The 24,882-nt window shown below is 33.7% G+C and overlaps 1 protein-coding gene across 2 annotated transcripts in view; it reads left to right on the top strand.

Annotated features, from left to right (window-relative positions):
- The window catches only part of TMF1 (TATA element modulatory factor 1), a 32,134-nt gene extending 11,381 nt beyond the window's left edge, over positions 1 to 20,753 (top strand). The window contains exons 6-17 of one of the 2 annotated variants that reach the window (XM_064593799.1): positions 4,870 to 5,012; positions 5,259 to 5,425; positions 5,687 to 5,867; positions 9,422 to 9,514; positions 10,233 to 10,389; positions 13,544 to 13,736; positions 14,499 to 14,568; positions 14,795 to 14,887; positions 15,761 to 15,862; positions 16,149 to 16,301; positions 17,456 to 17,581; positions 18,546 to 20,753. In XM_064593799.1, the coding sequence (XP_064449869.1) occupies positions 4,870 to 5,012; positions 5,259 to 5,425; positions 5,687 to 5,867; positions 9,422 to 9,514; positions 10,233 to 10,389; positions 13,544 to 13,736; positions 14,499 to 14,568; positions 14,795 to 14,887; positions 15,761 to 15,862; positions 16,149 to 16,301; positions 17,456 to 17,581; positions 18,546 to 18,689 (1,622 nt within the window). In that variant the 3' untranslated portion in view covers positions 18,690 to 20,753. The remainder of the gene's footprint in view (positions 1 to 4,869; positions 5,013 to 5,258; positions 5,426 to 5,686; positions 5,868 to 9,421; positions 9,515 to 10,232; positions 10,390 to 13,543; positions 13,737 to 14,498; positions 14,569 to 14,794; positions 14,888 to 15,760; positions 15,863 to 16,148; positions 16,302 to 17,455; positions 17,582 to 18,545) is intronic. The other variant, XM_045861993.3, reaches the window with a different exon arrangement.
- Positions 20,754 to 24,882: the final 4,129 nt, after the last annotated feature.

The following is a 24,882-nucleotide window of genomic DNA, read 5'->3' on the forward strand; positions in this document are numbered from 1 at the left end:
TGAATTTTTCTTTTCCTCTTAATTAAGGTTTTTCTAGTTCTAAGAATAACACTACTTGCAGAAATTTTTTAAGTTTTAGGAGGTGTAGGAAGAAAAAAAGAATCATAATCGGTTTTATAAGGAACTATCAATTTCTTATAGTTCTTTTTTAATGTTTTTAATACATTGTTAAGCATAATTAAGGTCATGTATTTAATCTGTAATCTTTTACATTTTCGTAATTCTTTTACATTTCCCTATGCTATTAAATGCTTTGCTAGCATTATTAATGGCTGTATTAAAGTCCATTATATGGCTATATATACCGTAATTTATTTTACTGTTTTCCTAATGTTGTACATTTATTTCTAAAATGTTAATATTACAAATAGTGGTGGGATGAGCATTTCAAATCATTGAACTAAAGAGAATTTCCAGAGTAAGTGTTTGAAAAGAATTGGAAATAATCACTGTATTTGAAAAAGTTAGTTTTACCCAATCTTTCTTTTTCATTTATTCAGCTAATATTTAACAGTTAAGTGTGTCAGATATTATGTTTGATACAGTAATACATATGACACACTCCCTGTCTTTTAGGAACTTACAGTTTAATGAGAGGGAAATATAAGTACACAGATAATTATAAAGCACAGTCTAAACACTGCAATAGAAGAATGAAGGGAGAATTGATAAAACACATAATCATTATCTCAAGACATGTTGAGGTCATGAACTGCCTGTGTTACAACACTAGAAACTGAGGAGAAGACTGTGTGCATGGTTTCATAATTAAAAAAAATATTTAAAATATTTATATCAAGTGTCACTATTTTGGTATTTATTAATTTAGGTAGGAGGTGGGTTGATGTTCTCTTTTGCTTAATGAACTTCTTTATACTGAAAATAGAATGATTTCATATGGGATTATTTACTTACTGCTCTGTATCCCCCAGAAGTATTTTTTTAAAAGATTTTATTGATTTATTAGAGAGAGGGCACACAAGTGGGGGCGGGGAGAAGAAGGAGAGAGACGCAGACTCCCCCACTGAGCGGGAAGCCCCATGTGGGGCGTGATGCGGGGCTCCATTCCAGGACCCTGAGATCATGACCAGAGCCAAAGGCAGATGGTTAACTGACTGAGCCACCCACGTGCCTCTCCCCCAGAAATATTTTTAAATTCACAGCTGAAAATCTGAAAGACTAACAGCTGAAAGTACACTACAATGAATAGCTGATTACTTTATTACCTCGCTTCATCAGTTATTAACATCTAGGCACACCTGCTTCATATCTTTTTGCACACACGCACTTCCCTTTTGCCAAACCATTTGAATGTAGGTGACAGAAATAGCATTCCACTCCTAAATTCTTTTTTTCCAGCTTTATTGAGGTATAACTGAGTAATAAAAATTGTATATATTTTTTGATACACATATACATTGTGAAATGATTACCACAGTCAACTAATTAATATATCAATCACCTCATGTAGTTAACATCTTTTTATGTGATGAGAACACCCAAGATCAATTCTCTTAGCAAATTTCAAGTGTATAATATAGTAGTATTAACTGTAGTCACCATTCTGTACATTAGATCTGCAGAATTTATTCACCTGCATAACTGAAACTTAGTACCCTTTGACCAGTATCTCCACATTTCCCCCATCCCTGGTAACGAGCATTCTACTCTCTGCTTTTGTGAGTTAAACTTTTTTTTTTTTTTAAAGATTTTATTTATTTATTAGAATGAGATAGAGAGAGCATGAGAGGGGGAGGGTCAGAGGGAGAAGCAGACTCCCTGCCGAGCAGGGAGCCCGATGCGGGACTCGATCCAGGGACTCCAGGATCATGACCTGAGCTGAAGGCAGTCGCTTAACCAACTGAGCCACCCAGGTGCCCGAGTTAAACTTTTTTATATTCCACATATAAGTAAGATCATGCAGTATCTGGGTCTGGCTTATTTCAGCCTCCAGTTTCATCCACATTATCACAAATGGCAGGGTTTTCTTCTTTTTCAAGGCTAAATAATATTACTTTATATACACACATGCCGCTTTTTTATTTTTTAGAATATTTAATGAATTGGGAAAATACTTATAATTTTAGATACCAAAACAAGTTACACATTTGTATATACTTTTATTCAAGTATAATTACATACAATGTTATATTAGTTTCAGGTGTACAACATAGTGATTCAACAATTCTGTACATTACTCAGTGCTCACCATAAATACAATCACCATCTGTCACTATGTAACATTACTACGATATTATTGACTATATTCACTATACTGTAATTTTTATTTCTCTGACTTATTTTATAACTAAAAGTTTGTACCTCTTAATCCCTTTCACCTATTTCAGTCCTCCACCCCGACTTCCCCTTTGGCAACCACCATGTTTTTTTCTCTTTTTGAGTGTTTCCTGTTTGCTTGTTTGTTTAGGTTTTTTTTGTTTTGTTTTAGATTCTGCATATAAGTGAAATCATATGGTATGATCCTTTTAATGTATTGTTAAATTCAGTTTGCTAATATTTTGTTGAGGATTTTTACATCTATGTTCATCAGGGATATTGGCTTATAGGTTTAGTTTTGTGTTGTGTGGCTTTGGTTTTGGTATCAGGATAATGCTGGCCTCATAGAATAAATTTGAAGAATAGATATTAATTCTTCTTTAAACGGTACAACTTACCTGTGAAGACCTCCTGGTCTTTTGAGAGGAGTCTTTTGATTACCAATTCAGTTTTGTTACTAGCAATTGGCCTGTTCAAATTTGCTTGTTCTTTCTGATTGTTTTGGGAGATTTTATGTTTCTAGGAATTTTTTTTTTCTAGGTTGTCCAGTTTGTTGGCATATGTAATCTTCATAGTATTCTCTTATAATTCTTTGTATTTCTGTGCACAACACATTGTCTTTCTTTATCCATTGATGGACACTTAGGTTGTTTCCGTAACTTGGTATTGTGAATAATGCTGCGGAGTGCACATATCTCTGAGATACTGATTTTATTTCCTTTGGATATATATCTAGAAGTGGGGTTGTTGCATCATATAGTAGTTCTATTTTTAATTTTTTGAGTAATTTCCAAGTTGTTTTCCAAAGTGTCTGTACCAATTTATATTCTTGCCAGTAGTATACCAAGGTTCCTTTTTCTCCACATCCTTGCCAGGTCTTATGATTTGTCTTGTTGATAATAGGTATCCTAATAGGTGTGAGGTGTAGTTTTAATTTGCATTTCCCTAATGATTAGTGATGTTGCGCACCTTTTCATATACCTGGTGGCCATTCACTTCACATGTCTTCTTTTGAGAAGTCTGTTCATGTTTTTTGCCCATTTCTTAATTGGCTTATTTGTTTTTTGCTGTTGAGTTGTATGGGTTCTTTGTATATTTTGGATATTAATCCCCTATCAGAAGTATGGCTTGCAAATATTTTTCTCCATTCTGTAGACTTATTTCTTCAGTCTATTGATTGTTTGCTTTGCTGTGCAGTATTTTTTTAGTTTGATGCAATCCCAGTTGTCTATTTTTGCTTTTGTAGCTTATGCTTTTGGGATCATACCCCAAAAAATCATTGCCACCACCAGTGTCAGAAGGTTTTTTCCCTGTGTTTTCTCCTAGTAATTTTACAGTTTCAGGTATGTTAAGTCTTAAGTCTATTTTGAGTTGACTTTTGTATTTGGTGTGTGATAGGGTCCAGTTTCATTCTGCATATGATTGTCCAGTTTTCCCATCACTATTTATTGATGAGACTGTTCTTTCCCCATTATGTGTTCTTGGCATCTTTGTTGAAGATTAGTTGGCTGTAAATTTATTTCTAAATTTTGTGTGGATTTTCTAAGCTCTCTATTTTGTTCCACTGGTCTGTATGTTTTTATGCCGGTACCATACTGTTTGGATTACTATAGCTTTATAACATGTTTTAAAATTAGAAAATGTGATACTTTCAGTTTTGTTCTTGCTAAGGATTGCTTTGGCTGTTTGAGGTCTTCTGTGGTTCCGCATGAATTTTAGGATTTCTTAAAATTTTTGTGAAATATGTCATTGGAATTTTGATAGATATTGCAGTGAATCTGTAGTCCACTCCTAAATTCCTAAGTCTCCATCTCCCAATAGCAAGTACACTTTGCTTCACAAACACAACATCATAATCATACCTAAGAAAATCAGTATTAATTCAGAAGTGTACTCCAGCATATATTTCATTATTTATCTCCATGGTCTCTAAAAATGACTTTTATACCTGGTCATTTGTCCTGCCCCAAGATCTAGTCAAAGTTTGTATATTGCATTTGACCATTATGTCCTTTTAGTCTTCTACCGATCTAGGATAGCTCTCTCTTAATGACATTGAAGACTTTGTAGAGTCCAGGCCAATTGTCCTACATATTCCCCATGTTCAGGAGTTTATCCGTTTCTTCATGATTAGATTCAGATAAAATTTCTAGTGAGAAATATCATTGCTGATACTGTGTACCCACCTCTCCCTTATATCAGTAAATGCATAATATACCACAATTGGTGATGTCAAAACAATGTTTCGTTAAGGTGGTGACAGCCAGATTTCTCCATTGTAAAAGCACATTTTTCTCTTCATAAGCCATAAGTAATATGTGGGAATGATTTTTTTAAGGTGTAAATATCCTATTGTCTACTATCCTTCCACCTAGTAATTTTAGCATTCATTGATGGTTTTTGTCCAAATCAGTTTAACATTCGTGGTTACAGTTTTGTGATTTTAAAAATATTCTATCATTTTATGTCACTGGTTAGATAAAACATTCAATCCAGATTCTTAAGGAATCATTGTTTGAATTTATTTATTTATTTATTTATTTATTTATTTATTTATTTATTTATTTATTTATTTATTTTTGCCATTGCCAGGAGAAAAACTTTCAAAACAGCAGCTGCATAATTCTAACATTATTAAGAAATTAAGAGCTAAAGACAAAGAAAATGAAAATATTATTGCAAAGCTGAACAAAAAAGTTAAAGACCTAGAAGAAGATTTGCAACATTTAAAACAGGTGAATATTAACCATTCTCTAGATATATATATTGTTATTACTTCCTATATGAACAATTGGCTGTGGTTTATAAGACATTTAGAATAATTTATCAGGGTATTTCATGTGGGAAGAATTTATCAAGCAATTTAATAAATGAGTGTTAAGATTTTTCTTCATTATTGTAACATTTAAGATTCCTGGAATACAGTTATTTACCATGGTGTTATTTATTGAAAAATACTTTTGTCTGTTTTTATAATATAGGTCCTTGATGGCAAAGAAGAAGTTGAGAAACAGCATAGAGAAAGCATTAAAAAACTAAATTCTGTGGTGGAACGCCAAGAGAAGGATCTTGGCCGACTTCAGGTAGATATGGATGAACTTGAAGAAAAGAACCGAAGTATTCAGGCTGCTCTGGATAGTGCATACAAGTAAGAAAATGAACAAATATGCAACCCATTTAAAATTATCAGAATGGGATATTGAAAAAATACTTTTTCTGTTATCTAATCACTAACAATATTTATAAACTTAGCTATATATGAACTTGTAACTGGTCAAAGCAAGTTCACAAGAGTTGTTACCGTAGTCAATGTTTATTATGTGGTGAACTCTCCCTCATTGTGTAACTCTTATGGAAATCTACATGCAAACTTTACTAACTTGGCCATGTAATTAACTATTTTAAATAGAAATTATCCATCTAATTTTTTAAGAGAACTTACTGATCTCCACAAAGCCAATGCTGCAAAGGATAGTGAAGCACAGGAAGCTGCTCTAAGTCGTGAAATGAAAGCTAAAGAAGAGCTTTCTGCAGCACTAGAGAAGGCCCAAGAAGAAGCCCGTCAGCAGCAAGAAACATTAGCAATTCAAGTAAGCAATAGATAATGAGTTACATTAGTCTTTAAAAACTTTATGCTTTTGCAAATTAAAGATTACATTAGTTATTTGAATCAAACTTTATATATTGGTACGTGTGTTAAATTTCCTTTCTAATCTTATTGGACACTTTTCCAAGAGTACTTGATTGTGCCAATCTTAATCGTGTTTTTTTGAACTTTGTTAAAGTGATGCTTACATTGTACTGTATTGCTTATTTTTTGTGACTTTCAGACTTATTTAATAATACTATGAAAGGCAAAGACTGTGTTACTGCACATATGCAGATAAATACTAAACATTGCTTATAATTTTAGGAGAATCCATATAAGTCCTGAGCTTATTCATAACATCTGTGGGAGTCCATGTAGTTCAGATAGAGGAGGAAAACTGAAATTTGTCAGGCTTTTTCTTATAAAATCATCAGTTGATTGATATTTGGGGTTATTTTCACTTTTTGATTATTATGATTAATGCTGCTATACACATTCATTTGCAAGTTTTTGTGTGAATGTTTAAGTTCTTCTAGATATGTATATATACTCTCAGATCAGTACGGTAACCCTATATGTAATTTTTTGAGGACCTGCCAAACTTTCCCATAGCAATTGCACCATTTTACATTCCCATCAGCAATATATGACAGTCTGCGTCTTGCCAGTATTTTTTTGTTATGTCTTTTTTTTTTCATTATAGCCCTTTTAGTGGGTGTGAAGTGGTATCTGATTGTGGTGTCCTTGTTTACATTTCCTTAATGACTAATGATGTTGAGCATCTTTTTATGTGCTTATTGGCCATATGTATTTTTTTTTTAAGATTTATTTATTTGAGGCGGTGTGTTGGGAGAGGGGGAGAATCTCCAGCAGACTCCCCACTGAGCAAAGAGCCCAGTGTGGGGCTCGAGCCCAATGTGGGGCTTGACCCCATGACTCTGAGGTCATGACCTGAGCAGAAATCAAGAGTTGGACACTTAACTGACTGAGCCACCCAGGCGCCCCTGGCTGTATATATCTTATTGCAATTTCCTTGGAGAAATTTATTCGAATACTCAAATCCTTTGTCCATTTTTAAATTGGGCTTTTTAAAAACTGTTCAGTTGTGAGAGTTCTTTATGTATTCTGCACATTAGGTCCTCATCAGATGTAGGATTTGCAAATATTTTTTCTCATTTTTTAGGTTGTCTTTCATTTTCTTGACGATGGCCTTTGATGTACAAGTTTTTTAATTCTGATGAAGTCCAACTTATTTATTTTTTCTTTTGCTGCCTATGCTTTGGGTGTCATGTTTAAGACCCCATTGCTTAATCCAAGGTCTTGCAGGTTTTCATCTGTTTTCCTTCTAAGAATTTTATAGTTTTAACTCTCACATTTAGGTTTTTTGCACATGGATATCCAGCTGTCCCAGTACCATTTGTTGAAAAGACTATTCTTTCCTCATTTACCCCAGTGCAGATTTGATTTAATTTTACACAAATATGTAAAACATTGACATGGTTCCAAAGTGAGAGGTACATAACAATATATTAAGACAACATTTGCTTCCAACTTAGCTCATCCCCATCCCCTTTCTTTGCCTGTAAGTAACCATTTTATTAGTGTTTGGTTTATTTTTTCAGTGTTTCTATTTGTAAATGCAAGAAAATATATAAATCTATACACTTACTTATATACCTCTGCACATATATATACAGATACATTTATACCCATTTTTTTTTTTTAAAGATTTTATTTATTTATTTGACAGAGAGAGAGCAAGAGAGGGAACACAAGCAGGGGGAGTAGGAGAGGAAGAAGCAGGCTTCCCGCCAAGCAGGGAGCCCGATGCGGGGCTCGATCCCAGGACCCTGGGATCATGACTTGAGCTGAAGGCAGATGCTTAATGACTGAGCCACCCAGGCGCCCCATTTATACCCATTTTTATTTGTATCTCCTTCATCGTTCTTACTTAACCAACTGAGCCACCCAGGCGCCCATCGTTCTTACTTAAATATAATTTAGTATTATACCATCTTACAGTTCACCTTCTTTAAATATTCTGGTGATCATTCATTCCATAATAGAACTTAGAGCTTTTTACAGAATTTCTTTTTACAGTTTGTAATACTTCACTGTTACTATTTATACTGTTGTTATATTGTTATTATACCATTGTTAATTCAGTCATTTCTTACTGATGGATATTTGGGTTGTTTCCAGTATTTTGTCATTATAAAACACACCATGTCCATGTACCCCTTGTGTTTCTGACCACTGGGTTGGATAAAATCTTAATATTTTCAATTTAAAAATACGCTAGAATAATAATAAAAATTAGGGGAGTGGGAGACAGAGCATATGGGGCTACCGTTTATAAATCATCACCTTTTAGGGGCACCTGGGTGGCTCAGTGGGTTAAGCATCCAACTCTTGGCTTCGCCTTAGGTCATGATCTCGTGGTTGTGGGATCAAGCCCCACATAAGGCTTTGCGCTCTGTGCCGAGTCTCTTTGGGATTTTTTCTCCCTCTCCTTCTGCCCCTCCCCACTTGTGCACGCTGTCTCTTGTTCTCTCTCTCTCAAATAAATAAAATCTTTAAAAGAGAAAAATCATCACCTTTTATAAATAATGTCAATTTTGGGTATTAACTTCTTGTCCTCATCTCTGTGTATGTATTTTTAAATAATTGGTATCATATATGTTATAGTTTTCTCATTTAAGATTAAATTATAAATTTTTACATATTCTTTACATCCATCATAATTATTTTTAAAGATTTATTTATTTTATGAGAGAAGGAGAGCATGCACACACAAGTGAGGGAGGGGCGGAGGGAGAGGGAGAGAAGCAGACCCCCTGCTGAGTGCCCAACACGGGCTGATCTCCCAACCCTGAGATCACAACCCAGAGCTGAAATCAAGAGTGAGACGTTCAACTGACTGAGCCACCCAGGTGCCCCACATTCATCATAATTTTTAATGAGCATATTCGTGTTGTATAAAGATTTGCAAAAATAGATTACTACTGATGGATATTTAGAATATTAGTTTTGTCTTTTTTTGCTAACAGTATTGGGAGTATCTTTGTATGTTTAGATCTGCTTCTACTGAGTAAATTCTCAATACTAGGATGACCAGGTGAAAGAGGGTGAAAAGTTTTATGATTATTTAAACATGTTGCCATAATGTTTTACAAAAAGACTATAGCATTTACATTTGCAGCTGTGTGTGAATATAGCAGCTAGCTTTTATACCTATCACATTCTGCCTTACGTTGCAAACATTTATAGATGCATTGTCGCTCCTTCTATATTGTATGGCAATGGCTGTGCCTGTTTATATGCCTTTTTTTGGGGGGGGCGCTAACAGTGCTTTTCTAAGTATATATATTTATCAAGTATACATACAGTTTAGAATTGCTTGATGAATGGGATATGTTATAATATGTAAAAGCTCACTGGATAGTGTAAATAATATACATAAACAGTAAGTCAGCATAATACAGTATGTAGTTAGGAAGTTGTAAGTAATGTTTTGATGTTGTTTGTGATAGTGTATTGGTTCCCCTCATACAGGTTGGGGACCTTAGGCTGGCACTGCAACGTGCAGAACAAGCAGCTGCCAGAAAAGAGGATTATTTACGCCATGAGATCGGTGAACTCCAACAGGTACTGTCACAGTTTTCCTAAACACAAATCAAAGATATGTTTTCCTAGAAATAAAAAAGTCATTTAGTGGAGATAATGTTCATGGAATTGAGAGGATTACTACCATACTTTATCATTTGCTATATTTTTGTGGCTTATATGAATAAAACCAGAGTGGACACTTTAAAAATGAACATAAGAAGCCTTAATTTTGTTTAATAGAAAATAATTTTATCATAATAGATTTATTTTGTGTCAGTATTGTTTTTTTCATTCGTTACAGCTAGTTTATTAGTATCAGTCTTTGATTACTGTGGGGCAGATAATCAGTGCCAGTTTTTATACCACTACTCAGTTAATTTTTAGTCAGTGAACATGCATGGGAAAATGGAGAGAAAATGCAACTCAGATTGATCTTTCTGTTTTTGTAAATACTTAGAAATATTTGGATGATGAGGCAACTGCTGGGAGGTTTAAATTACAGTCTTTTTTTTACCTTAAGGTAATCAAAAGCTATCTTTATATTAGAAAAGCTTTGTAAAGAAGTAGTTATTTAGATACTGATGCATTCTAACTCTAACTTAAGGATTGAATAATTAGAAAATAATGTAATTAAAAACAAATAATTTTATCTTGGTGAAATAATATTTTCCAGAAATCTTTCATAAAGTTTGTTTGCTAGTATTTTTAGAGTTTTCATTGCCATTAATGGTAGTGACTTAAGAATTTCATGATTCAGAGACTCCAGGAAGCAGAGAATCGAAACCAAGAGTTGAGTCAGAGTGTTTCATCAACAACAAGACCATTGCTTCGACAGATAGAAAATTTGCAAGCAACTCTAGGGTCCCAGACATCATCGTGGGAGAAGTTAGAGAAGAATCTTTCTGATAGACTTGGTAACTGCTTTAGTTCTTAAGCTCAATGCAAAAGCCCTTTCCTCTTATTTATAGAATTAGAATAATGGTATGAAATTGAAATTCACTTGATTTGATAGTTATACTTTATGTCTAACTTGTAGAGTTTTACCTCTTCTCCTTTTTTACTTTTATTTTCTAATATCCTAATTGACTCAAACCATTTGTTTTCCCTTACAGTGTGTCCGATACTGTCCCATATACTTCCATGTCATCCTTCCATATTTACAGACCACTGCACTCATTTTTTTCCTTGTCTTTTGCTACATTTGACCCCTTTCTAGCTTGTCTGCAATAATATAGGAGATAGAGATCAGATATGATTCTAGTCCTTGGTAGAATTCCAGGAGCCAGAGATAGGTCTAAGAAGGATCCTGATCAAACTCTACCAGACAGATTCTGTGGAGTCTTAAGATTCTTCTGTATAGAAATGCTTCAGGTTGTCTCTATGTGCTGTTATTAAGAAAATAATTATTCCAAGATGTTTATGCAAGCACAGATAAGTAGCGCACACACACACATATATACATATATATATATCTTTATATATATATACACATACACACACACACACATATACACACACATCTATTAGATATCCCAGAAGCTGGCTAATTCATGAAAAATTCATGTGTCCTTTCTATGCCTAAAACTAACTGTAACTTGAGAGACACCATGATAAAAGCAGTGATAAAAGCAGGCCTGAATGGGTGTCCCTATAAATCATGAGGGGTAGACTAGATTAGTGGTTTTCAAACAGTATTCAGTGGATCCCTTAGATGTCTTAGGACTAGCTGTCGTGGTGAGAGGGCAGCTCTATAATTAAGGTGCTTGATATATCCCAGGCTGCTTTAATGAAAGTAGTGCGTCCTTTTTGATCTTGTGTTATTTTTTGAATTCCATATGAGATTATGTCTGGAAAAAGATTCATCTGCTTAAAAAATCACTGAACTAGATGAACCTTTATATATTATTTAATTTATAGGTATAAATTTTAGGTCTGTCATTTGTTATTAAGACCCATTTGCTATGAAAATGAGACATCTGAAAATGACAGCTTCTGAAATGAATTTTTTAGCAGTAAATGAAAACTAGAAGCTGTTTTTCTTGTGGTTTTTAAACTGGACTTTATATCCTCTCAGTGATATGTGGTATTGTGCTCGAATATAAGCAGAGCCATGGGACACACATACCAAATAATGCTTTTAATAGGAGTGTAAATACATTATGTAACAATATAAAGTAAAAAAATAGAGATAGTATTAGGTCTACTTTGGTGGGGAAAAAATAAATCTCAGAGTTGTATCCAGTAATTTTTTTTTAACTGAAATTTTTTATTGAGATAATTGTAGATTTACATGCAGTTATAAGAAATAATACAGGTGGTCCCTTGCATGCTTTACCCAATATCCTCAAATGTTAACACTGCAAAATTATAATATATCATGACCCAGGGTATTGACACTGATACAATGTATTAGTTTTTTTCAGATTTCCCCAGTTTTACAGGTACTTAACGTGTGTGTGTGTGTCTGTCTGTATTAAGTTCTGCACAATTTTATCCTTTGTGTAGGTTCATGTACCCACTCAAGATGTTTAACGGTTCCAACACCACAAAGATCCTTTATGTTGTCCTTTTGGAACCTCAATTTGTCACCCTTGTGGCCCTCCTTTTGTGTCCTAAATCTTGGCAACCACTAATCTGTCCTCCATCTAAAATTATGGAATTTCAAATGTTATATAAATAGAATCATATACTGTGTGACAATTTGGGATTCGCTTTTTCTCTCGCAGCATAATTCCCTGGAGGTTCATCTAAGTTATTGTGTGTATCAGTGATTTAGTCTTTTCATTAAGCTGAGTGTGTTTCCATGGTATGTGCATACCACATTTTCTTTAACCATCTACCTGATGAATGATATATGGGCTCATTCTAGATTTTTTCCATACAGATAAAACTGCTGTGAACATTCTTGTACAGGTTTTAGTGTAAACATGTTTTCATTTCTCTGGCTAAATGTCTAAGTGTGCAGTTGCTCGGTTGTGTGGGTAGTTGTATGTTGAGTTTTTTTAGGAAAACGCCAAACTGTTTTTCCGAAGTGGCTATAGGTATGACAGTAATCTAGTTTCTCTACATCCTTGCCAGCATTTTGTGTTGTGTCTATTTTTTCTTTTAGTCAATCAGACAGACATGTAGTGATATCTTACTGTGATTTTCATTTGTATTTCCCTAATGACTAATGTTGCACATCATTTCATGTGCTTATTTTCTGTTTGTATATCCTCTTCAGTGAAATACCTTTTCATGTCTTCTTTTTTTTAAAGATTTTATTTATTTATTTGAGAGAGAGAGAGAGCACCAGCAGGGAGGAGGGGCAGAGGGAGGGGAGAAGCAGGCTCACTGAGTCGGGAGGCCAACTCAGGCTTGATCCCTGAGCCGAAGGCAGATGCTTAACTGAGCCACCCGGGTGCCCCACCTTTTCATGTCTTTTGCTCATTTTCTAATTGGATTCTCTTTATTTTCACTGATAAGTTTTGAGATTTCTTTATATATTCTAGACACCGGATAATATGGTTTGCATTTTTTCCCTCCAAGTCTGTAGCTTGTCTTTTTATCCTGCTCACAAAAGCAAAAGTTTAAAATTTTGAAGAAGTCCAATTTATCAGTTTTTCTTTTTATGGCTTTGCTTTGGTGTCAAACCTAAGTACTCTTTGCCTGTTCCTAGATCCTGAAGATTTCTATGTTTTGTTTTGTTTTTTTTTTCTAAAAATTTTATAGTTTTGTTTTGCACTTAAGTTTATGATCCATTTTGAGTTAATTTTCATATATGGTATAAATTTAGTTTGATTTTTTTTTTTTTCCTGTGGATATCAATTGCTCCAGCACCATTTGTCGATCCATTATCCTTTTAATATGTGTCTCCACATTCAAATTAAAATATTTTAGGAAGAAAATAATAAAGCAGATATAAGTTAAGATTTGTTCTTTTGTCTATGTAGGCAATCCTGCCTTAGGCAATAAGCAGTTCCAGAGTTCAGTGTGGCTACTTGAATTATTAACTATTTGAAGTCAGAATATACTTGATATCTTGGCCTTTTGGGTATATGTGATTTTTCTTTTTTATCCTACGATCAGGTGAATCCCAGACTTTGTTGGCAGCAGCAGTTGAAAGAGAACGTGCAGCTACAGAAGAACTCCTTGCCAACAAAATTCAAATGTCCTCCATGGAGTCACAGAATTCACTCTTAAGACAGGAAAACAGTAGATTTCAGGCCCAGTTAGAATCAGAGAAAAATAAGCTAAGGAAACTTGAGGATGAAAATAATAGGTGAGCATGTTTTTTGAGTGTTATTCTTGGTAGTTTTGTGACATCTTAAAGCATTTTAAAAAGAGATGTTACAGTGTTTAGTAATAGGATATTATAGCGGGATGGTTTTGGGATTCATTGAACTTTAACATAGGCTCGTGAAATTGTGTGGCGTCTTCTATATGTATTTGCATTTTCTAGGGAAAGGATTCATTACTTTAGTCAGGTTTTTTAAAGGAAACTGTAACTACAAAATAGTTTGGAGACTACTCATTGGAGTTATTTTTATATTTTTATATTTTGCAAGGGTCTTAGCAGTGTTCCAATCTTTCTAAATAAATGTCTGGGTTCTTTGGAACTACAAGCAATAAAATTCATCTATCTGAAATTGTATTAAGGCTGTGATTAGTGTGGTTTTACTCCCTGAGTTCTTCCTTAGAAATTTTAGTGTAAAAAAAAATGGTCAAGTAAAAATGATTTATGAAGTAAAATACCTGAACCTCTACAGATATTTTCATAGGACTCCCTAACAAGCTTTTGCAGAATCTGAATCTATTCCAGAATGGTGGTATTCAAATTCTTTTTAGAAAGTCTCTTTTTAAATTAAATCCTAGCTCAGAGCAGCAATGTAATAAAAAGCACAAAAGTAGTAGCTTGGCTTCTGAGTGTAAAACCCCTGTCATCTGGAAAATACATTTGGAAAATCAAGCTGGTAGTAGAAATATCTATTAAAGAGTTAATAAAGTAGTGAGTTTTCAGTAGTGTGTACTGTCATCTTTGTAGGTACCAGGTTGAATTAGAAAACCTAAAAGATGAATATGTAAGAACGCTTGAAGAGACAAGGAAAGAAAAGGTATTTACCAGTGTTCGCTTGCCTCTTCGGTCTTCCACTAGAGAATGGCTGGGGATGGTAGCCAACTAATGAGATGCCATGGTGAAGTGGGTGATGTGACTACTTTCGGAAGTTGGTCCTTAGTAGTAAAACAAAGAGGAATATATACTTTATGTTCCTGACTTTGGAATGGACTTAGAAGGATAATTTAGTACAGAAATTATCTAACTGTACCTCTCTCCATTAGACACTACTGAACAGTCAGTTAGAAATGGAGAAAATGAAAGTTGAACAGGAAAGGAAGAAAGCCATTTTCACCCAAGAAGCAATAAAAGAAAAGGTATTGAATTTTGGATTTTGTTTTGTTTTTGGTGTAACCAGTTAGTAGCTGTTGTGATTAATCATTGTTATGTAATTTTAGCTATACCTTATAAATATCATTTCTTATGTCTAGAATCAATAGAGGGACAGATTCTAGTATCGTAATCAGTATCCTGTCAGAGTGGTTCCAAAGTAATTTGAGTTTATCCAAAGAGATCTGTGATTTCTAGGATTTGAATGATAGAATCTGTTGCCCATTTTTAAATGAATTTTGTGGTCTTTCACTGAAACTAATGCACTTCATTTGGCCTGTAGGCACCTTGGGAATAAAACTGGTTTATTCACTTTATTTCTGGTTAAGGAAGGTAATTTTTCTGAAGTGAGTTTCCTGTATTTGAAGGATTGGAGTATACTTGGTAGTTAGCATGTTATATTAAAACTGCCTGTATGTACATGGAAATTACCTTTTGAATTTATTTGGAATTTTAAAAATATATATTAAAAATAAAATGGATAAGCTGGAAACTTGATGGTATAGAAAACTCATTAGTAATCTTATTCTAAAGAATTAGGTTTAATTGGTGATATGTTGTATAATATATAATAATATGAAGAAGTTAGTTCATATACTTGTTAGAACAAAAACATTCTCATTCCATTAAAAATAAATTATGTTGTAATATAAATGGGTCCTCGGATGATTTGACCAAGTCTGTCTACAATTTTAAATTACTATTGTGCCTTTAATAAGACTTCAGAAATCCTATCTCTAACATCTTATGAGGAAATGAGAATGAGTCGTTGTTGTCATTTGTCCTAGAAAAGTTTCTTGCTTTTTTTATTTACCATTTTAGTCTTTAATGTGACCTGAATGTTTTTTTCACTCCTTAAGGAACGGAAGCCATTTTCTGTTTCTAGCACTCCCACCATGTCACGTTCAAGTTCAATAAGTGGAGTTGATATGGCAGGGCTACAAACATCTTTTCTGTCTCAGGTGATATTTTATTTCTTACATGTGCCTAGTTGTTAAACTCAATGATGATAAAGGAAATATGCAGGTAGCATTTTGGCTGTCAGCAATGACCTTGCCATTCCATAGGCAATTCATCTGTATATTCGTGAAGGAGTGCTAATTGCACTGAGGAAATAGAGATGATTTTCTACCCTTGAGAAAGTCATGGACATTTTGAGGCAAGAATTAGCAGAACCGTTTTGTTTGAACCTTATCATGGAACTCATTTATAATAACTGAATAACTGTATATGGTTTGTTTAATATAGGATGAGCCTCATGATCACTCATTTGGACCAATGTCTGTATCAGCAAATGGAAACAATCTTTATGATGCTGTGAGAATGGGAGCAGGATCCAGCATTATTGAAAATCTACAGTCTCAGCTAAAGCTAAGGGAAGGAGAGATTACTCATTTACAGGTATTGGAAAAATTAAATGTGCTACAGAAGTAAATGAAATTTTGGGGCCCAATAAGTAGCACCCTATATCTCTACCTCACTTCTGAGCAAATTGAGAAATAAAGTAAAATAGTGGCATGTGAAGTTTAAAATATATCACATATATTAATGATAAAGACTAGTTGGAGAAAATAGCCAAAGAAGAGAACCAAATGAGCCTGCTAACTGACTGCCAGAATTAGGGTGACTTATCTACCCCATCACAGCAAATGCGGTGCCAGAGTGGGCCTTCCTATGTGTTGTAGCCTGCCAGCTAAGACTTTTAAGCATCTAAGAGCAGAGAACTCCTGGCAGGCACCTTTTCCCAAACATTAAAAAAAGGGAAGTTGCTGATCTGAACAGTCATTTTATTCTTCTCAGATTTACCACTTAGGTAAGTCACTCCCCCTTGTGAGGAAGGAGTGAAAGAGATTAGAGAGATTAGAACTAGAACATCCTGCATGTGAGAGGAAGCATCATGAATAGGGAGGCAGCACTCTCCCATCTTACCTTGCCTTTTAAAAACTTAATGTGGTAAGATGTTAAAACATTTTACCTATTTTCATTGTTGCACTTGATACACTCAGAGGTAAATCTTTCCTTTTAATCTTACTATGTAATTTTAGTTAGTTGAAATATTACTCTATTAAAGAACAAGCGTTTGAATTGGAAAATAAGATCAGAATAATCTTTGTATGTGTTATGTTCATGTAGCCCAGAGTGCTGTACTTGAGGGCCCAGATTAACTTCTTGGGTAGTGATGATAGATTCTGTCGATATGACCTGCACAGCTGGGGCTGCATTAAACTATATTTTTATTTCTCTGAATTTCTGTAGTAATTTAGAATGACTGAAATACATGCTGTTTCTCTAGAGAAAAATGTAGGGCTGCATATTTCAAACAGATGATTGGATTTTCTTTAGTTCTTTTTCTTTCATAGTAAGCCCTGTAAACAGTAACCTCTGAGGAGAGCAGAAACTCTTGTTTTTGCCACTGTTTCCTTAAGAAAGAGTTAGCTCATGGCTGTATGTTGACATACTATTTCTCCAAAAATAATATTGAATATATTTATAATAGTAGAAGTATTAAACAAGATATACTTTGATTTAAATTACTTTCCGGTAATGTTTCTCAGCTAGAAATTGGCAACCTAGAAAAAACACGCGCAATAATGGCTGAAGAGCTAGTTAAATTAACAAATCAAAATGATGAACTCGAAGAGAAAGTAAAGGAGATACCCAAACTTCGAACTCAGCTAAGAGTAAGTATTCTTCCTTTAAGGATGAGTCCAAGGGGGCACCTGGGTGGCTTAGTTGGTTAGGCGGCTGACTCTTAATTTCAGCTCAGGTCATGATCTCAGGGTCATGGGATCGAGCCCCTTGTCGGGCTCCATGTCAGGCTTCACACTCAGCAGGAAGTCTGTTTCAGGATTCTCTCCCTTTGGCTCTCCCCCTGTTGCTCGCACACATGCGCTCGCTCTCTTTCTTTCTCTCTAAAATGAATAAATCCTTAAAAAAAAGAGGAGGATGAGTCCAAGGTATTTTTATCCAGTTACATTAAATTCCATATTGTTAGTTTACATAAAATGTATAAGTTTTATGATTTCTTTGAAAACAGTATTAATATTTCAATAAAGAAGTTTCAAGAATCTTCTTCTTGTCACATTACACAAAGTATTTTTCATAACATGTCATTCCCCAAATAGGAAAATAACTGGATTTTATTTGACCAAGGCTCATTTATAATACTGTTCTTTTACATGATCTTGTTAGTATTTTGTTCATTGATGTTATATGTATCATCACAATTTGCGTATTTGGTATTAGGAGTCATTGTTAAGCCGTATATGAGAATATATTTTCTTTCAACTTTTTTTATGGGGTAAAATGCCAGGTAATACTTAAACCACAATGAACCAGAGAGAGTAAAATTTGATCACATGTGTTTAAATTAATGGGAAAAGAGACAGATTAAGCTTTATATAGGGAGAATTGTAGATTAGTGGAGAGATAAAATAAAATTGATAACCATCTGGCTTGGGTTTTTTGTTGTTGTTTTTTTTAATTCCTTTACTTGGCTATTTATTCCAGCAGATTGGAATATCATTTTAATTTTTATAAGAGATTACTAACTAGGTACTTACTGTTGACTCATTTATAATATAAATATAATATTAAAGATGTTTTGTGGAGTTATTTTAAAAATTATGAACACATGTTTTGTAGGATTTGGATCAAAGATACAACACTATTCTGCAGATGTATGGAGAAAAAGCAGAAGAGGCAGAAGAACTTCGATTAGATCTTGAAGATGTAAAAAATATGTATAAGACTCAAATAGATGAACTTTTAAGACAAAGGCTCAGTTAACTTCTGAAAATTACATTCCTATCAAACTGAATGTAAACATTTAATATCTAAATGTAGACTTCCAATAAATTCTTTTATAGAAATAGAAAGTGGAATTTACTGTAGAGTTCAAAAACTAAAAAAAAATTGTTTTATAGTATATAGTAATACTTGCAGTTAAATTATTTTGTGCAATATTTGAACTTTATTTTTGAAACTATTCTTTAAAGATTTATTTTTTAAAGCATCAGTGGTTTTTTTGTTTTTGTTTTTGTTTTTTTTGTCTTGAATATCAGCACAGAGATTACTTTTCCTCATATCAATATGGTTAGGGAAGGAGAGTAGTGTTCATATGTTGTATTGTAAATATATAATTGTATCTAATTTATATGTGTTTGTATATATTAAGGACATTTAAAGAGTGATATTAACATATTGAAACTTTGAAATCTTTCACATTTCAACATATCTAATTGCTACTTCATGAACATGGACATTAAGTGTTCTAGTAAAAAAAATTATTAAACCTGCAGTTACTAAATTTTGAACTAATTTTTTTCTTTTAAAGTAGAAGTCACACTGACAACTGTCTGAAGTTTAAAGGGTGAATGATTTAAACTTTAAAATTTTTGTGGTCTGAGAATTTCTGTCACCCGGACTCTACAATAAAGTCTGTACAAATTTTGGTACCTCTCTAGTGAAAGCTGTAGCTATTCAGTTAGTTATATAGGCATGATTGGATAGTGGAAAATTTTACTTAAAATGATTTTGTGATGATATCAGTGACATTTGAGTGATTTTGAAGAGGTATTGTTTTACTATCCTATAAAATGAATCGAAAGTGATTAAAATAATACCATCATTTTCACTTAAAAACTAATTGTTCACATTTTGTAAAGCCTTATTTTTTGGCACATTAAAAATCAATGTTTGATATTACAGAATATTCATAACAATGTAGAGAAATTATCGGAGTTAATTTAAATTTGGCATTCTGTAATTCTGTATAATTTATCATTTTATTTTTTCTCAGAACTTTACACAAAAAATAATGTGGAATAGCTTTAAAAAAATAGCTGTGCTTTCTTCCAAGTGTTATTTTGTTTAAAAGTTAACCAGGCCTTGTTTTAGATTTGTGAAATATTTTGATACATTTTATTACTAGAAGTCATTTAGCTGACTTTACTTGCAAATAAAAACTCTCATTTAATTTTTAGTTGAATTTTAAACACTAGAACTTTGGAGTATAACTACAAGCAAGCCATGTTGAAGAATTTGGAATGCTTTTCAGGGCAATTCAAGTGACCTCATTTTTGTTCTTTTTTATTCCTGACAGTATTTCTGTCATTGGATCTCTGATTTGTAGCACTAATAAATACTCTTTCAGTGTGAACCAAATTCATAAAATTAATTTTCTATATTTTAGTGGTAAAAAGAAAAAGCAGTGTAATAGCTTTTTGTCAGCTTGGACTTTTTGGGGGGGATTTTTTTTTTTTTTAATATTCAGGGGCTGACAAGGAATGACAAGACTGATAGCAATAAGAAATGTATAAAATTAGAAAATATAGGAAACTTAAGTTGCAAAATTGTCATTGAAACTAGAAGTTCAGGAATTATGAAATTATTCTTTTAAAATATCCATTAGCGAGAAAATAAAACCTTCAGTTGTGGAGAAAAGATTCCTATACCTTTCAATTTCATAATATTAAACATTCTCTTTTCTTAATTCTTATTAACATTAGTAAAATCAGTTCAACTTAAAATTTTAAAGTGTCTTTAATTTATTTAACTTATAAATGATAAGCAATTATTTAGGGCTCTGGCTGTATATTATTACCATATGTTCTTTATGCAAAAATTAATAATGGATTCACATACATTTTATTATACACTTGGATCTCTCAATACATTTATAAGTTGAGAAGGTGTAGTGAATAAGTTTCTTGAAAAACACTTAAGTGGCAGAATACCTATTGAAATTTTGGTTGCTATATTTTACTGTTGGTCATTAAAACTTCTCTATCCATATTTTATAAAATAATGTTAGTATTTTAATGGTTAGGAGAATAGTTTGCAATCAGATGTTTCTCTTGAAAAGAAAATAGATACTAAAAATCATAACAATTTCAGAAATATGTAAAAGAGGTATGAACCTTGATACGTAGACAACTGAGCACAGACTGTAGGTGTTTTTCCAACTCTTGGGAAGCCAGATTGAGACTACCAATTTCTTTCTTTTTCATTGACTCTGTTGAGAAGTTTCAGTTGTGTACTGTTTAACAAATGGGAATGTATTGAATGTATCTATATTGTGATTTAAGACATTCTAAATATGGATAATTTCTGACCTAGGGAAACATGAGTTTCTGTAGTTAAGCAAGTAAAAATTTTTTTCTCATGATTCCTCAATTGGCATTTGATAAATAAATTGAAAATTTTATTCAGATGCTTATTAAAAAGTATATGATTTGTAGTATTTAGAAAAAAGCTACAAGAGAAAAGAGAAAATGACTATACTTTATCTTGTTTTACTACTATTTGTCTGGTATGTGTACATTTTCTCCTAGTGTATCATAATTTTTTATTTCCCTTTAAAATTCTAATTTTCCCTATTCCATTCAGTTTTACACTATAATTTTAATTTCATATTTTGTAAAGGGCTAAAGTATGATTTCAACTACAGATTGATAAAATATTTTAATTCTAAATGAAAGGTAATATAAATAAGCATGGATCTGATTTGAATAAAGATTTTAAAATAGTATTAATGTATTTCACTGTTACCATAATTTAGACTGGCCAGTACCAATGAATGAAGGTAGTATCGTTTTATGAAGATAATAGGACTTGTATAACTTTGGAATTCATATTTTAAAATGAGGATAAGCCCAAATTTTCTGAGTTATATTATGAAGAGTGTTATTAGTATTAGACATAGTTTTTCCAATGAAGATATGTTTTTGGAAAACAATTCTGAGAATTTACTTATTGCAACTAAATTACTGTAAGGATGATTTGTGTCTTAAAAATCTTAAACACTGTCAGGATACTCTTCTAAAAGTCTTAAGACAGTTCTGTATTCAAATAATAATGATAAAATAAGTTGTCCTCTATTCATAAGTTATTCTGAGTTCATATTTTAATACTGAACTCTGCAACTTTGATCCTTAAAAGTACTTGTAAACTTTTGCCTTTACACATAGCCATTTTACCTTTAGCAAATCACGATCCTTTAATAAGATAAAATGGAAATTGTTTCTTTCTTCTTAATACTAAATGCTTCTCAAAACAAAAAACCCAAAATACTTTAGTAGTCCACAGCTGTGGTACAGAGAATTTGCTGTTAGTGCTATCCAGAATTTATTCTCCATTTTGCCCTGCTCCTAAGTAAGGTAAATGTAATTTTAGAATCTTCAAATAATACTAAGCAAGGGGTAATAAGAGCTATTGCTGTTTACTTAATATTAAACTCTCTTGTTGCTTTTATAGGTAGTGATGGACAGACAGAGGTGTTCCTTTCGGTTTTATACAGTGCCATGTCCATTTGTCTCTTGAAATTATAATCTTAATTTTTAAAAATACATTCTGTTCAAAAATCTGTGATCATGTTGATTATAGGAAACACAGTGCTTGCTTTGTTACTGTGGAACTAATTCACTTAAATAGGATCATAATCCCTTATCCACTGTTCTGAAGTGTAGAAAGCTCTGAAAGCTGATAGGTGGTGTTTTTATGTTTGCTGTCAAATCTGCTTTGGTGGTAAAGCCTAACCTTTACTGACATGGGGCTATTTAGAGACTTTATCTCATTCGGTGTGAATATTCATACATTTTGCTGCAGAAATATTGTGTGAGATTATGGGGTGTTGACCCAGGGCACATCGAGGGTGTTAAGTAGTAAACTTAGTGTGCATACCCTATTGTATACAAAAAAATTCAGGAACACATACCGTCCCAAGGATTTTGGAAAAGGGATTGTATACTTGTACTCTATGTTCAAATCAGCTTTTTTTTTTTAAAAGATTTTTTTATTTTTATTTTTATTTATTTGAGACAGAGAGAATGAGAGACAGAGAGCATGAGAGGGAGGAGGGTCAGAGGGAGAAGCAGACTCCCCGCTGAGCAGGGAGCCCGATGCGGGACTCGATCTCGGGACTCCAGGATCATGACCTGAGCCGAAGGCAGTCGCTTAACCAACTGAGCCACCCAGGCGCCCCAAATCAGCTTTTTAAAGTCACTATTATCATCTCCATTTTTAAAATGAAGAATGGTTTAGTTGCTTAAGGTCATGTAGTAAGTAAGTGGCAAAGATGAGATTCTAATTTGTGCAGTTCGGCTCCAGAGAACATGCTCTGAACCATTAACTGCAATGCTGCCTCTCTTACTCCTTTTCTGTGAAACCATAAATGTATAGATCAACTGTAGCATAAGGTCAACTTCTGTCAAAATTTATTTGCTTAAAACTTCAGAACTGTTGAATTACATTTTAAGCAGTGGGATATATCAGATAACCAATAAGATATATTCTGATAGTTCAGCATTTTGCTGACACTGTGAGCTCTCCAAATGTCAATATATGTGCAACGAGCTTAAAACACATTTAGAAAGATTGTAATGCACTGTAAAAATGATTATATAAAATTTCAAACTTGTACAAGAGAGAGAACAGACAATGAATCCCCATATACTCATTAACATAAACTTAACTGTTCAACAGTTCAGGGCCCATTTCGTTTCATTTATAGTTCACTTGTGCTTCATCTCAATCCACACTATTCAGAAGAAAACTGCAGACATAAGACTTGATTATCATGTTTAAGTATGGAACGTTCCTGTAAAAAGTACCTCGTCAACTATTTGGTTACTTGCATCATGATTCATATAGGAAAGATGGGATAAATACACTTGAATCATTTTCTTCATTTACCAGTGTTCATGTTTTTTGTTTTTATTTTTTTACCGGTTTTCACATAAGAATTGGTTCCCTTTTGCCATCAGAGATGGACAATGAGGTTTTGGCTTGTGCATTTGGTTGATTGGTTGTGTCTTTTTGATTATAGGATTTAAGTGTATGTGTACTTCAAGCAACATTACAGTTACGTTTATTATTATTTTTTTAGATTTTATTTATTTATTTGACAGAGAGAGAGACACAGCGAAAGAGGGAACACAAGCAGGGGGAGTGGGAGAGGGAGAAGCAGGCTTCCCGCGGAGCAGGGAGCCCGATGCGGGGCTCGATCCCAGGACCCTGGGATCATGACCCGAGCCGAAGGCAGACGCTTAACGGCTGAGCCACCCAGGTGCCCCTCTACTATTCCTTCTTACATGTTGTTTTCATAATGGAGCCCTGAGAAGTGGTAAACTCCTGGTCATGCCCCCAAACCCCTGAGCAATAGGACTCTTTGAGCAGTAATAAGAAGAGAGAAAATTTGGCAACCTCTCCTGCAATTACATAGCCCGTGCCTTCTCGTGCTTCCCCTTTGACTGGGGATCTGCAGCCTGTAAGTATTAATTTAAAGTGAACTCTTTAAACGGTAACTTGGGCAGGCTTCCGGCTGTGCAGACAGAGAGCCCTTCTGCAAAAAGGTTCCAGGCCGGTGGCTTTGGTCCAGCCCTAACCCTGCACATACATACTCATAACCCAGAACTCACTGAAAGTGATTGAAATGCAAGTTTGTGTTGAGCTGAGATGCTAAATTCAGGATTGGGAGCATATGGATCGCCCCATATTTGTTTTCTGCATATCTGATGTTAGCAATTTAGAACATCACTGGGACGTTCCCTGGAGAATTTCAGTTCTGTAAATGAAACAATTATTTTGGCAGTTTGGGAAAGAAATATTCATAACTTTCATGGTATTTAAAGGGGAAATACACCTTCCCCGAGTCCCTTTTTCCCTGCCAGATAGGAAGAATGAAATTAGCGTGCCGAGGGAATAGATGGCATAAATAGAAAAATTGACAGCGTGTTGCATTCACAATTGGATTTCTAGGATTGACAGGGAGACAGGAAGTAAAAGGATTTCTCCAAATCTGGGCACAGAGAAGTTGTAGAGAACACCATGCCTGGGGCATGATGTTCATTCATTCAATCATAAGGTATCTAAGCAGCACATTTGATGTGCTCCTGCTAAGGTCTGAGAGGAAAAGGACGCATGCTTTGTCCTTGGTAACTGTTGAGCATCTACAGTGCTAAATAGCAGGATTCTTGGGCTG

This window comes from Mirounga angustirostris, unplaced genomic scaffold (genome assembly GCF_029215605.1).
Source record: "Mirounga angustirostris isolate CCGP_5_RB_7025 unplaced genomic scaffold, mMirAng1.0.hap1 SCAF_1, whole genome shotgun sequence".
In the NCBI taxonomy this organism is placed as follows: Eukaryota; Metazoa; Chordata; class Mammalia; order Carnivora; family Phocidae; genus Mirounga; species Mirounga angustirostris.